Raw genomic sequence first — 15931 nt, 5'->3', positions numbered from 1 at the left:
ATCCCATGCCTCGACTGGGATCCGAAACCAGTACCTACCAGCCTGTAGACCGATGGCCTGCCACGACGCCACCGAGGCCGGTTTTCTGAATACATTCACATTGTAGTTTTTAGGGCCCAATTTCACAAAACACCGTAAGCCTAGTTTTTGCCTGTAAACGTAAAGCTACGACTACACCACAATTCTTATTACTATTAACAGTACAAATAATATAGCTTGACATATACGTATATTTTTTTTCTTTCTGTAAAAATCTCTATCATACGTAATTATGCCAGACACGTGTGAACGTATGACCAGTATAACTGCAGATTTGTTTTTATTTTTAAAAATGATTTTTATCGTTTCAACCAGTGCTATCAAATAACATAGTATATATAGAATACTATACTCGTTTTCGCTAGATATCATTTTTACGAAACGAGTGAACTTCCCAAACGTATCTGACCGAACGAAAGTGAGGTCAGATACGTTTGGGAAGTTCACGATTTTCGTAAAAATGATATCTAGCGAAAACGAGTGTGGTATTTTATTTATTACCCTCTTTTAAATCACGAAAATTATGAAAAATAAATAAATCAATCAATCAATTTTGTAGCCTATTTCAAGACCGGATGTTGATTTGCATAACTAGCCGGTGCACGACTACGTACCGCCGCATTGAGAAATAGTTCGTTGTACTTCCGCTACTTCTCAGTGACGTTTTCAGGGGAGTGGTGTAGACGTAGGCCTACTTTCCCATAAATTTCCATCGGGTTTCATTTTTTAATTTAAAGAAAGCTGTAAGATACATGCATCAATATATGTTTATTTTCATATTGGGTGAAAAATGGGTAAAACTAATGCATAATTCCATATTTTAACAAAACGCCCCCAAGAAACAAATGTTCCCCTTACCCCACTGGCACTGGTTATGATGAATTCACAAATCACAACTGACAATAACAATTTGTTGACCAAAAATCCAACCAATAAGAGAATAACAAGTGTTTTTGCAGTTAAAAACGTGTAGCTTGCAAAAGCAGCTGAGTTCACGGGAAAACTAAAGTGATAACTTTAAGGTCGACGACAGTCACTTTTCGCTCCCTTCTTTTGGCTTTCTTTGTACATAATAAATATAGCATATCTTACCGTAATTTCACTTGAAATCCATATTTCGTAAAATGTACAACTTTTCAATCACAGAATTTTCTTCTAACACATTCAGGTACTTCAGTAATGTTTTTTCCAGCATTCTTAAAACGGAAACGTCATGTACCCAGTTTGTGGTTATTGTAAGGAGGTGCAAAATGATGTCATTGGAATTCTGACGTCATTCAAATTCAAAATTAGCTATATTATTACAATGCATCGCCACATTAAAATAAAAACTGGTCTACTAACCTTGACCCCTGTTAAATTTCTACAACAAGCAAACAACGCTGTTTACAGGGCGGTATATTTTACTTTTTCATAATTCTACAAAAAATATTAAATTAAGTTTTAAAAAATAAAAAACTACCTTTTGTCAAATATATCATATGAAAAAAAATTAACGTTGGATATGTTTAATTTAGTGTGTACGAAGCTAAAACAAGGGTCCAAAAAATGTCGTAGACCTTAATAATGATGAATTCACAAATCACAACTGACAATAACAATTTGTAGACCAAAATCCACATAATAAATAAAATGAATATGTTTAATTATTGTTCTATTCATTCTTTTATTTTTATTTTTTATTTAAAAATATTTCTCGCGCGGTCCAGTTTACATCAACTTTTAATGAATGACATTTGTAGTAAAAGTTGTGGATGTTACTGACCTTGACATTAATTATGAATGAAAAAAATAGTCCCGTTATGCTAATAAGGTCGCTGTCCAACCAATCGAAATTAACTCTGTTCCCTGTTGACAAATCAAAACACAGTTTGTAATACGCACCTGGTGGTGCGTACGAAATTTGTACGACACCGCTATATCTTCACCAGGAGGGTAATAAAATCAAAATCGCGTAAACTAAGTGAGACCCTATCTTGAATTCACATTCTACCTCAAAAACATCGTCCTAATTATCTAAGTTTTACACCTAAAATATCCCCTGATTAAAATGCGCTGGCATGTCTTTAAATTATAAATTATTTTGCTTCCCACTACCTAGTTTTGTCGGCAATCCAGGTTGGATCTGTTTGATGTCTCCATTTCAACGGTTATCTATAGACGATGGTGGATAGAGCAGCCAGCAAAAGCGCTTTGATGCTAGCTAAATTCCCGAGATTCAGAGAAACCAAAATGACGCAGCTTAATAGTGAATTTCTTCTTATTTACTCAGAAGATTATAAAACCCGGGCCTTCTAACATACCGAGGCAAGCGATCAACACCGGTATGTTAATCATGGAGAAGGCACTGGAGTTATCTGCCTTTCCAACAATTGCACAATCAAACGCTAGGGCGGTGTCGCTTGTGTCACGATTCAAAGGTAATTTGATAACTGATCTATTATCCGAAGACACCTATCCTATCTTTCGTGGAGGATAGATAGAAGAATGGAAGTCAGTTTGGGTTTATTCGTACCAGTGAGGCGAAGTAATATCAAACCGATGACGTGTTCAAAATCATAACAGTTAGGTCGAGTGTCCTCAAGCCGAATTATTTTTATAAGTAATAATACAGTTAAAATGTATTTTGTTTAACAACAACACTAGAGCACATTGAATTATTAATCATCGGCTATTGGATGTCAAACATTTGGTAATTTTGACATATTTAGTCTTAGAGAGGAAACCCGCTACATTTGTCCATTAATAGCATGAGACCTTTGATATGCACTATTCCACATACAGCATAACACGTGCCACAGCCTTTAATATACCAGACATGATGCACTGACTGAAACGAGAACTAGCCCAAAGAAACCCCCAACATGGATCGATCCCATACCCACCGCGCATCAGACGAGCGCTTTACCACTGGGCTATGTCATGCCCCAGAGAATACTGAGTTAGAGTGCATTTAGTGCTAAATATTGTCAAGTTTGGAATTTCCGACACTCAAAGGATCGTTATGTCCTCGATCTAAAATGGAACCGGCCTCGGTGGCGTAGTGGTTGGGCCATCGGTCTACAGGCTGGTAGGTACTGGGTTCGAATCCCAATCGAGGCATGGGATTTTTAATCCAGATACCGGCTCCAAACCCTGAGTGAGTACTCCGCAAGGCTCAATGGGTAGGTGTAAACCACTTGCACCGACCAGTGATCCATAACTGGTTCAACAAAGGCCATGGTTTGTGCTATCCAGCTTGTGGGAAGCGCAAATAAAAGATCCCTTGCTGCTAATCGGAAAGAGTAGCCCATATAGTGGCGACAGCGGGTTTCCTCTCAAAATGTGTGGTCCTTAACCATATGTCTGACACAATATAGCCGTAAATAAAATGTGTTGAGTGCCTCGTTAAATAAAACATTTCTTTCTTTCTAAAATGGGAGCAAGGCGTAGCCCAGTGGTAAAGCGCGGTCGGTGTGGGATCGATCCTCGTCAGTGGGCCCATTGGGCTATTTGTAATTCTATCCAGTGCACCACAACTGGTACATCAAAGGCCGTGGTATGTGCTACCCTGTCTGTGGGATGATGCATATAAAAGATCCCTTGCTGCTAATCGAAAAGAGTAGCCCATGAAGTGGCAACAGCGGGTTTCCTCTCTCAATATATGTGTGGTCCTTAACCATATGTCTGACGCCATATAACCGTAAATAAAATGTGTTGAACGCGTCGTTAAATAAAACATTTTTTTCTTTCTTTCTATATAAATAATCATGGCATCTTTTTTTAATTTGGTGCCACAGACCGTTATGCTAGGGTCAGACTACCACCTGTCACAACGGAGTTGGCCGACTGGTCGATCTCACGACTTCTACGACTGCCCATTTGCTAGTCTGAGCGCTCTTACAACTCGATTCTCCTCGTATACAACTCCTACGATCGAAAAGTCTGGAGTTGGGAAATGACAACGCAACCGTCGGGTTGACAAACTTCGTCGTGACAGTTAATAGTTTTAGCCTAGCATTAGTTTGATATATTTGGACTTCACTTATAACATATAAACTTGTATCTAGGAATACTAGTACATGCGCTGCAAGAAGAAACCCGATACTCCTGTCCAAACGACAGCCAGTCGGTGTCGGATAGTTGTGTCGGGTTTCGTCTTATTGTGTCTGTACCAGTCATTAACATGCAAGTTTAGTATAATGAATACACTCGAAAAGGGTCAAGCTAAATACTTGTGGCGTCAGATTTACAAAAATGTGTTATGTTAGACAAAATATTTGGCGAACGTTTACTTGGAGTGTATATATAGAGTGAACTCATGCCGTAATGAAGGAAGGAAGGAAGGAAGTGTTTTATTTAACGACGCACTCAACACATTTTATTTACGGTTATATGGCGTCAGACATATGGTTAAGGACCACAGAGATATTGAGAGAGGAAACCCGCTGTCGCCACTTTATAGGCTACTCTTTTCGATTGGCAGCAAAGGATCTTTTATATGCACCATACCACAGACAGGATAGTACATACCACAGCATTTGTTACACCAGTTGTGGAGCACTACCCAACAACCCATCAAACTCAGGCAAGAGCTCTTACTAAGCTACAGTCCACCATTCCAAACAGGCGAAATTCCTGTAATTCTTTTTAATTCCGATGTGAGTGTTTCTTTGTACTAATGCCATTCAATGAACTTTGTTTTTTTCTTCTATTTCTAATGTCCATAAGGATCAGGGCCAAATTTCACAAAACATCGTAAGCCTAGTTTTGCACGTAAACGTAAATCTACGACTAAACCACATTTTGTAAATTACTATTATAGTACAACAAATACAGCTAAAAGTACACGCATGTCATTTACATTTGTCCTTAAAATTTCCCATCTTCTATAAAAAGTAAAGTAAAGTTTGTTTTATTTAACGACGCCACTAGAGCACATTGATTTTTTTATCTTATCATCGGCTATTGGACGTCAAACATATGGTCATTCTTACACTGTTTTAGAGGAAACCCGCTGTCGCCACATAGGCTACTCTTTTTACGACAGGCAGCAAGGGATCTTTTATTTGCGCTTCCCACAGGCAGGATAGCACAACCCATGGCCTTTGTTGAACCAGTTATGGATCACTGGTCGGTGCAAGTGGTTTAGCCTACACCTACCCATTGAACCCTGCGGAGCACTCACTCAGGGTTTGGAGTCGGTATCTGGATTAAAAATCCCATGCCTCGACTGGGATCCGAACCCAGTACCTACCAACCTGTAGACCGATGGCCTGCCACGACGCCACCGAGGCCGGTACCATCTTCTATAATGATGTAATTTTCTGCGTGAAATAGATGCTAAACACTTGTAAATGTATGACTGGTATAACTGCTAGTTGCCGACGTGAAATAGACCCCAGGGCCCATATTCACAAAAAAGTGTAAATTTACGTCTACGACTAGCACTTACGTGTGCCGTAGATTTACGTTTACGTGCAAGAAGCACCTTATTCTCAAAGATGGTCGTAAATGTAAACGTAACTTAGTTGGACGTAAATCTACGATTTAACATTCTCACTGGAGTAATTAATAAAAACACATTAGAAACGATGGCTACCGGGTAAATAACAAATGCGCAAAACGCAATTTTGTTTGTCGTCTGCTAACAATAACATTGCGAACAGTGAACCATGGCATTTTGGTATTGGTGGGGATCCGCGTTTTGGTACGAACTTGAGGACATTTCTTAAAAAGGAAAAGATAACTCAGGAGAAATTGGCCAAGTCGAAAACATCCGTTCGATCACGAACAAAAATATGTTCTGTCCGTGGGCGTTCGCCATAGCAAACTGCTTCATTTATTGGAAATGCTGCTAGTTTCCGTAAATAATATTAAATAACGGCGATCGTTCTTGATTTATTATATGTACACAACTTACGTGCAGCGTTAGTTGCAACCTGAGGCACTCTTATATTTACGTCCAACTTTACACGTAACTTACGTTTTCGTTGTTTCGTGAATAGCTCTTCAGTCGTAGATTTACGTTTACGTGTAAAACTAGGCTTACGATATTTTGTGAATATGGGTCCAGAACTGGTACACTGTTAAAACGGCCTTGTGTCTTATATAATTATAAAACAAAATATATCGTTAACGTATTGAATGTGGTGAATGTGTAGCCGGATGAATAAAGTTAAAGTTTAAGTGTTTTTTTTTTATTGCTTTAAGTTATACAACTTATAAGCTTTATAATAAAAACAGCAAATTATAATAAATACATGTACATATTTACAATATCTGATAATGGCGGGAAGCGCTTTAGCACTATCTAAAAAAACATTTATGCATGACAAATCAATACACGGATATAATAAACGAAATAAACCATACACATATGCATAGAAACTGATTACGTGGGTAGTAATAATTTTTTTAATTAAATATAAACCCCTCACGTGCGTAAAACAACCCAAATTATCCGGTAAAACCTTCTGATTAGGTTATTTTTTATGTCAGCTGACTGTGAAGGGCTTTTACGTACAGAAATGATTGTATCCAACTAGAACTGAATTTGCATTATGTAAATATAACTACACTTTTAGACACCACGTGCTAGTGACTAGGCTTAGATTCGATCACACAGACTTTGGCATAATGAATCTTTACTGGAATGCTGTGCTTAAACCACTAGCACACAAAAAAAAGAAAAGAAGAAAAAGGACTTACTCAATCGTACTTGGAATGTCACGCTTGATATTACATACATTAAAGGGACATTCCTGAGTTTGCTACAATTTTTAAGATGTTATCGACTAACAGAGACTTTTTAACGATTGTAATTACATATCAAATACATTTTTCTGCATAAAATATTAGTGGCTGTATATTGATCGTTCTAATATTTGTACTAGGTTAAATTTCATTTTATTTCCTAAAATATATATTTTTTCGTACGTACGACATTGTTTGAATATAAAATCCAGATTGGGCTTCTTACAAATATTAAGACGACCAGAAACACATTGAATATACAGACACTGATATTCTAAACAAGAACATATATTTAATACAGAATGTAAGTTTAATCGTAGAAATATTTTACAATGCAGAAAACTCGGAATGTCCCTTTAATATTCGTGATTGTGTCTGAAACGAATTATTTGATTGGGTCATGCTGTTTTTCACTGGCATTAGTTGGCCGAATCCAACCATTGCAGGTGCGTGTGCAGGAATGTCAGTTGGCTGGGGGGGGGGGGGGGGGGGGGGGGGGGGAGATAAGTGAGGGGGGGGGGGGGGTCTAGACTGTATATAGGGGGATCGAGTCATGTTCCCCCGGAAATGTATTGAGAAAAAAGAAGACAATTTGGTAGTGGGGTTCGATCCCCCGATCCCTCGATCCTCATGCAAACCTGACAAGTACAATCGCTAACAATCTGCGGTGCTTATTTTTTTTGGTCTATATCCAAACGGAGGTCCAAACACGCCGACATTGATGTTGTATTACAATTGTAATTTTACGACTCATAGTCCACCTTCCTAATCCAATCGAAATATTGCCGCGTGTGCGTCTATAACCGTTATCGCGTAAAGCAATTAACAAGTCTGAATACACCGAGATTAGGCAGAGGACTGCCACTGGGCCTACGTTTGAAGCGCCGGCCCATCACGTGTTAAAATCAACATCAACGTTAAGTGGTTTCAGGGCTACCGGGTGCATACCCACTGTTTGGCATTAAATGATGACTTTTATGGTAGAAATAGCCCGTGAATGCAGTCCGGGACACAACCGGCCCGGTGTCACGTTCCGGCCCGCGCCCGCCGGAGTTTGAGATCAAATAAAATGACGTAACGTCTGTATAAGTTGGACGCGACGTCACGTGTATGGTATAGCATATAGGTATGCGACGAAGAAAGGAAAGGAAAGACATTTTATTTACGGTTATATGGCGTCGGACATATGGTTAAGGACCACACAGATATTGAGAGAGGAAACCCGCCACATCATGGACTACTCTTTTCGATTAGCAGCAAGGGATCTTTTATATGCACCATCCCACAGACAGGATAACACATACCACGGCCTTTGATATACCAGTCGTAGTACACTGGCTGGAACGAGAAAGAGCCCAATGGGCCCACCGAAGGGGATCGATCCCAGGCCGACCGCGCATCAAGCGAACGCTGTACCACTGCGATATGTCCCGCCACTTGGTATGCGACGAGTGAGAAGGTGAACGAACGGTTACGGTAACGGTTACAAGACCAACACAATTCCCACTGCCGATAATGTTTTATTATATCTGTGCAAATCAATGCTCCACGACTGGTACACGTACTATGTTATGTACAGGCACGTAGGAACGACACCAGGGGGGGGGGGGGGGGGGGGGGGGGGGCACACAATCTCATATCTTTAATTCAGTGGGCAAAGTGTCTATTGTAGGGGAGAGACACCAGGAGAAACCAGACAAATTTTTATATTTATTCATTTAGAGTTCGACCAAAAAAAAAACCCCGTAATTTGCGTCCTTGAGTGTGGGGGTTGGGTGGGAGTGGGGGTCGGGGTGTTGTAGTGGTAGCAAGTCGTCTTCTCGTCCCCCTTTCTCTTTCATTGTCTCCCTCATACACACACACACTCTCTCTCTCTCTCTCTCTCTCTCTCTCTCTCTCTCTCTCTCTCTCTCTCTCTTCTTTTCTGCCTCTCTCTCTCTGCCTCTCTCTCTCTCTCTCTCTCTCTCCCTCTCTCTCTCTCTCTCTCTCTCTCTCTCTCTCTCTCTCTCTCTCTCTCTCTCTCTCTCTCTCTCCACCCCAAGCGTCACAATAACTACATTAGACACCAAATAGCCGTAGTTTAAAATTAATAAACAGTCCGCTCCTTTCGTTTGTCTCTCAAACAGAACACCACTTACCATGACCTTTAACGCACCCGCATAAAATAACAGACGACCAAAATCTATTACTTCTGAGCTTTCAGAAGAGTCGTGTTTTATCTTCAGGCTGCATAAAACGCCTAATCCACCCGTATATATGACAGTACACTTTACCCAAATCTACAAATATCTACCCACTCGCAAGCACGTGCTATATCCGGCAATCTTTCTTTCACTCCACAGCACTTCATCTGTTTTTCCAGGCAACGGCCCACGACGTCATTCTGTCACATACTTGCAACATTTCGCAAGTCCCTGTTCAATTAAACGGTCTCTTGAACTTTGACCTTGACGTCTTTCAAGTCCCAGAAAACTCATCAACTTCGGCCACGCCAATCGTCTGTTGCCTTAGCAACTCAAGCAGACGAAAGGGGCAGACGTGAATCACCAGACAGACGACAATCGTTTTGCAGACGACAATCTTTTTCTTGCAGACGACAATCTGGGTTTTTTTTTTACAGACGTGATATTTAATTTTCGGGAAGTCATCTAATCTGGGGAGTAATTCTGCATTTATATTTAACTTGTCACTGCCGACATTAATAATTAAGATGTATCAGAGAGACGTATACACAGAAAGTAAATATTACAAATAGATGGACTGTCAGGTGAATAATGTATCCTTATTTTGAAGTGTCGTGTCTTGTATCTAAGTTATCTGATCTGTGAAGCTTAATCTGTCACGTCAGGGTTTATCAGCGCGATCTTGTCGAGAGATTCGAAGGCCTCCCTTACACAATATAACCGCAGATAACGGTACAGACTATTCCTCGAGGCAAATATTACACGCAACACCCCCTCCCGTCCAATGGAGAAAAAGATACGACAATACAATGGATCAACTCTGTTAAAGACAGACAATCGGGAATATTATGAAAACAGATGAACCTAATTTCAGAGGGCCATACTTTTTTTCCCCCGCAATTTTGAGCTATTACAAACACCAGAACAACCAGACATACATACGAATTAACAAAATTGCCAGTTAAAGCATAGCTGTTTAAGTATTGTATAAAATAACGATGAGAGAGTGAGTAAACACACACACACACACACACACACACACACACACACACACACCACACACACAGAGAGAGAGAGAGAGGGACGGGAGAGAGAGAGGAGGTGGAGGGCCCGAGAAGGAGATCGGAGAGAGGGAGAGAGAGATCGCGGGGGAGCGAGAGGAGCCAAAGGAGCGAGAGGGGAGGAGGGAGGGAGGAGATGAGAGGAGGAGAGAGAGCGAGAGGAGAGAGAGAGAGGAGGGAGAGAGAGAAGACAGACAGACAGACAGACAGACAGAGACAGAGAGAGAGAGAGAGAGAGGAGGAGAGAGGAGAGAGAGAGAGAGAGAGAGAGAGAGAGAGAGAGAGAGAGAGAGAGAGAGCAAAACAAAGCAAAAACACTACCTAAAAACTAGAGTCAGCGACTTTAATATTAAAAATATTCACGTGTTTTGAGTTTGGGGCCCCGCTTGCTTTAGCTTTTGTTTTAAAGGGACATTCCCGAGTTTGCTGCATTGTAAGATGTTTCCGACTAATAAAATATTTCTACGATTAAACTTACATATTAAATATATTTTCTTGTTTAGAATATCAGTGTCTGTATATTCTATGTGTTTCTGGTCCTCTCAGTATTTGTAAGAAGCCCAAACTGGAGTTTGTCTTCAAATAATTTCGTACGTACGAAAACATCTTTTTTAGGAAATAAAATGAAATTTAACCTAGTACAAATATTAGAACGACCAGAAATACGTTTAATATACAGCCACTAATATTTTATGTAGAAAAATATATCTGATATGTAATTACAATCGTTAAAAAGTCTCTGTTAGTCGTTAACATCTTAAACATTGCAGCAAACTCAGGAATATCCCTTTAAAGTTTACAGGTAACTATGCGACAGTGGTTTCTACATACTGAGTTGCCCAACTCACGAACTTGACGATTCTGCTGTTTAGTTGTTTGAGCGCCCTTTCTCCGAAATGATTCAAATCTGCCCCAAATTTCTATAACTCTCACTACCGATGTTTAAAGACCTAAACGATGGATATTTGCCACAACAATTGCCCATAGTGCGCACACAAGCCACGCTTCTACTGAATCTAGGAAAAAACGTCACAGAAAAAAAAAACACAGGAAAAAAAGTCACAGGAAAAAAAGTCACAACTTTGAATAGAAAACAACATATTAGGAAATGAAAGATTTTGTCACTGAGATTTTGACAATGTTCTTTATTTTCAATGTTTGGTATAAATGAACCCCTCATAACAGATCTTATTACCGCCCTTATTGCTATACATAATTTCCATTCTAAAGATGCTTTTGATACCATAGCAAGTTGGAGAATATATAGTGAAACATATTTTAACCTGAGACATTTTATATGCTGGTATCTTGAAGCCATTCCCAATATAAATAATTTACAATAGGAAGCCCCTAATCACTAAACTGTACCCAGGCTCCACTCCTGCACAATATGAAAACTCTTCCTTTAATCAAGCCTAAATGACACAGGAAAAAAAAAAAAAACTCAGCAAATTCACCCTAATCAATAAGCTGAACTATCATGCCACTTTCTTTAATTCAATAATCTGAGAACTCATACATTTTGATATACTAGTATAAAAATTGTGACTTTTTTCCTGTGATTTTTTTGTCTATACTAAATTGTGACATTTTCTCTATGTCTTTCTTTCCTGTGACTTTTTTTTCCAGTCACTGCATCTACCAACTCGCAGTTAGTCATGTAAGTATATCCATGTAATAGTATTTTAAAGGGACAGAGCCTAGTTTTTAAACACTAAGTCATATTGTTCACTATTAGATCCATTTATGATCACTGAAATCAAACATTACTTATATTTTATTGTTTAGATTATCCATCTCCGTGCAACCGAATTTTTTTTGGTCACCCAGGTGTTTCTCATACCACAAAATGCATTTTTCATATTTTTAAAAACGCACGTGCGTCTCAGAAGTAATGAGTATGGAGTCTCGTTGTTTTTTTCTCTTCTATTTGTAAGGGTATTTCAACGTCACAGACTCTTGTTTCACTCTGTTGTGTCCAGATTTGTTACATGTTTGTAAATTAACCAAACTTAGTGTCCATTTTACGGGTTGAAACTAAGGTCTAGGTGAAAAATATGCTTTAGTGTTTAAAAACTAGGGTCTGTCTCTTTAAGATTAGATATAAACCCGCTAACTACTGACAAAAGCAGTCGATCCGATGATACATCCTCATATTGTTAAATCACAGGTGTTCGTGGTGGTTAAATTTCGTGTAATGCGTGGACTAGCAATTCGAATTTATGATACCAACATTTCGACCCACGAATATAAGTTACCAGCGAAATGTATTTGTTTAGCATAACCACGAAGATGTAAGCCCACGAAAATAGCACATTTCACTGTATATACCATTTGGGAAATCATTTCATTTGTATTTGTACTTACTGTCGTGCCTAGATTCAGTCCAGAATAGTGGGACAGTGGTTAGTGGGAGAGAAGTCGGTTTTACCGTCGGAAACATACCGAATGACTCGTCGATAAACTTGCTCTGATGGGAGCCGATACCAAGATGCGAACCCAATACCTGCCAACCGTAAGTCCGATTAAACCACTACACCACCGAGGCCGGTTTAGAAGAGGTCAGGTCAGGTCAGGTCAGGTCAGAGTGTTTAACGTGCACATTCAGAACAAGCTGTTGTAGCGCACGCCTGCCCTGGGCACAGGTGCCAGCCTTGGCCGGCTCCTCTGTCCAGGACAGGAAAGGGGTGGGGTGGATTAGAGGGGAGACCGCCAGCACTGGCTGGTGCAAGGGAGCACCAGCAGTCTGACCGGAGCCGTTAACAGGCGGAGGGTGATATGGTGCTATGGAATTTGGAAAGTCCCGTAGGATTAAGCCAAAGAGAATGGGTGCACATTTTTGTGAAGGAAAATGAGCGCAATTTTGAACGATCCTCTAACAACTAAAATAGGGAGCTACATATAGTTTTGGAGATTAGTGTAGAAGAGTTGGTCAATTCGTTTTATTTATACTGATCGCTTGACAATCAGTCAGTAATCGGCAAGTTTCTGAGTTGAACGTCTCATCTGTTACGTTGTTGCTGGTAGGTACAGGGTTCGCAGCCCGGTACCAGCTCCAACCCAGAGAGCGAATTTTAACAGACGCAGTGGGTAGGTGTAAGGCCACTACACCGACGTCTCTCTCACTAACAACTAACTCACTGTCCTGGACACACAGCCCAGGTAGCTGAGATGTGTGCCCAGGACAGCGTGCTTGAACCTTAATTGGAAATACGCACGGAAATACGTATATACTAGATGAATGTATGTTGTGAACGAAAAAAAACCAGCCCGATTGTCTTTGTAGTTTGTTTCATTTCTGGGGGCATTTACAGTAAAGCAAATGGTCGAAACTCGCTAAACATTTTCATCAGAGTTTGTACCCTGAAGCTCTGACATAGAAGATGGCGACGGTCATGTTTAACAGGTGACGACAATTGAAACTGATAGTATGGAGGTATAAGAGTTTATTACTAAATGCTTTTACACTGTAGCTGTGTTTCTGTTTGGTGTTGGTAAAATATAGACAACATTTTGCTTTGTTCTTGCTGTTCTTTTTATTAACAGCGGTATATGTGTGCAGAATGATACTTACCCGGGGTGATCAAAAGGAATTTGGTCTCAGTTTTAAAGGTAAACTTATATCTTTGCTCTGAAATAAAAGTAGTTAAAAAAAAAATTATCAAAGAAAACCAAACACGACACAAACAATCCACCAATCCAACCAAACCAGAAACTCCCCCCCCCCTCCCCCCCCCCCCTCCCCAACAACCTCTCATATCGTCTATATAGGGTCTTCCTTGCGATAACAAAACACTAAAGTATAAAAAAGGATACCCTACATACATAAAATGGCCTTCAAGCATGTTGTATGAAAAATGTGCAAATCTTCGAACTCCGGGCGAAAAAAAGGGAGATATTCGAGCCCATATAGAGCTAGCGTTAAACCTTTTCACCATGTACTGCTTCCATCAATGGACAACACAGCCATATTAAAGACCAGAAATAATGTTTTATTTAACTGACGCACTCAAAACATTTTTTTTTACGGTTATTGGGCTCAGACATATGGTTAAGGACCACACAGATTTTGAGAGGAAAAACCGCTGTCGCCACTACATGGGCTACTCTTCCGATTGGGCAGCAAGGGATCTTTTATTTGCACTTCCCACAGGCAGGATAGCACAAACCATGGCCTTTGTTGAACCATTTTTATGGATCACTGGTCGGTGCAAGTGGTTTACACCTACCCATTGAGCCTTGCGGAGAACTTCACTCGGGGTTTGGAGTCGGTATCTGGATTAAAAATCCCATGCCCTCGACCTGGGAATCCGAAACCAGTAACCCACCAGCCTGTAGACCGATGGGCCTGCCACGGACAACACCCTATTAGTTTTAATAATCCATGTTAAAAATGGACTAGAGGACCTTTATCAACCGTATATAGCTTGTTTTGCAGTAATGGTATTGAATAAAAAAAAACCCCCGAAAAACCGTCCAAAACAATACATATCACGAACCCCTCCCCCCCCAAAAAAAAAGAATAAAAAAAGAAAAAAAAAAAAGGTAATAATAATAATAAGAAAAAAAAAAAAAAAAAAAAAAAAAATATAGAATAATCTATATATTATCTGGAACCAGTGAGCCTATTATTGCATCTAGAACTTTGATTTCTTATCACTACTCCGTCTGAACTGGTAGTCAAACCTAATTTTCTCTCTGCCACCAAAGAGTACAGACCCCCACACCCCCCGCACCCCCCGACATGGTACATCTTTGGTACATCGAGGCATAAAAAAATTAATTGTATAGGTCGCTGGCAGGACGTTTTTGAACAAAATAAATACACGATATCCCCTAACAGCCACAATTGCTTGGATATCGCATTACGGATTTCCATACTCTGGTCTAATTAGGTTTTAAAGATGGGTTAATCTGTTGTCTGGGATATGTCAGAACGCCCGTGTTACCTGTCAACCTGGCCAGACCTACCTGTCTTTACCTGTATCTACCTGTCTTTACCTGTACCTACCTGTCTCGACCTTTACTGGGGCAGGACGTATCCCAGTGGTAAAGCGCTTACTTGATGCGCGGTCGGTTTGAGATCGATCCCCGTCGGTGGGCCCATTGGGCTATTTCTCGTTCCAGCCAGCGCACCACGACTGGTATATCGATGGCCGTGGTATGTGCTATCCTGTCTGTGGGATGGTGTATATAAAAGATCCCTTGCTACTAACGGAAAAATGTAGCGGGTTTCTTCTCTAAGACTATATGTCAAAATTATCATATGTTTGACATTCAATAGCCGATGATTAATAAATTAGTGTGCTCTAGGGGTGTTGTTAAAAAAAACCCGTTCTACCTTTATTTACCAGTATTTACCTATATATCTACCTGTATGTATCACATTTACCTGTCTATCTTTATTTACTAGAATGTATCAATATCTTCCAGTAGTTTATCTGCCTAGAACTTTATTTTCCGTAAACCTAACTCTACCAGTATTGATCAATATCTGACCTGTATTACCTATACCTACCCTGTTTTTAACCTGTCTCCTATCTCTGTTTACCATTATTATTAATTACTTTTTTCCTGATTTACTGTATTTTTACAATATCTACCTTTGATTACTATACCTACCCTGTTTTTAACCCTCCGTCTATTCTCTGTACCATTATTATTATGTATTTTCCTGTATTTACCTGTCACTGTGCCTGTGGTTTACCCGTATTGATCAATATCTACCTGATTACCTATACTACATGTTTGACACTGTTTTAGGCTATACCTCTGGTTACTAGGGTATTTGTCAATATCTACCTGTAGTTACGCTATATTTACCGCTATCTTATCTTTACAATGCATTCGTTTTGCATTTACGTGGATTACTTGTATTTACCTTAATATATCATTTCCCCAATTTAAACTTTA

General features: G+C 39.8%; 1 protein-coding gene across 1 annotated transcript in view; it reads left to right on the top strand.

Annotated features, from left to right (window-relative positions):
* Positions 1–13448: 13448 nt before the first annotated feature.
* LOC121389698 (chloride transport protein 6-like) overlaps positions 13449–15931 on the top strand; it is a 55152-nt gene continuing 52669 nt past the window's right edge. The window contains exon 1 of the mRNA XM_041521349.1: positions 13449–13454. Coding sequence (XP_041377283.1) covers positions 13449–13454 — 6 coding nt within the window. The remainder of the gene's footprint in view (positions 13455–15931) is intronic.

Source organism: Gigantopelta aegis, chromosome 15 (genome assembly GCF_016097555.1).
Source record: "Gigantopelta aegis isolate Gae_Host chromosome 15, Gae_host_genome, whole genome shotgun sequence".
NCBI classification, from domain to species: Eukaryota; Metazoa; Mollusca; class Gastropoda; order Neomphalida; family Peltospiridae; genus Gigantopelta; species Gigantopelta aegis.
The sequence above is the reverse complement of the archived record's forward strand: the minus strand, read 5'-3'. Positions and strand labels throughout refer to the sequence as shown.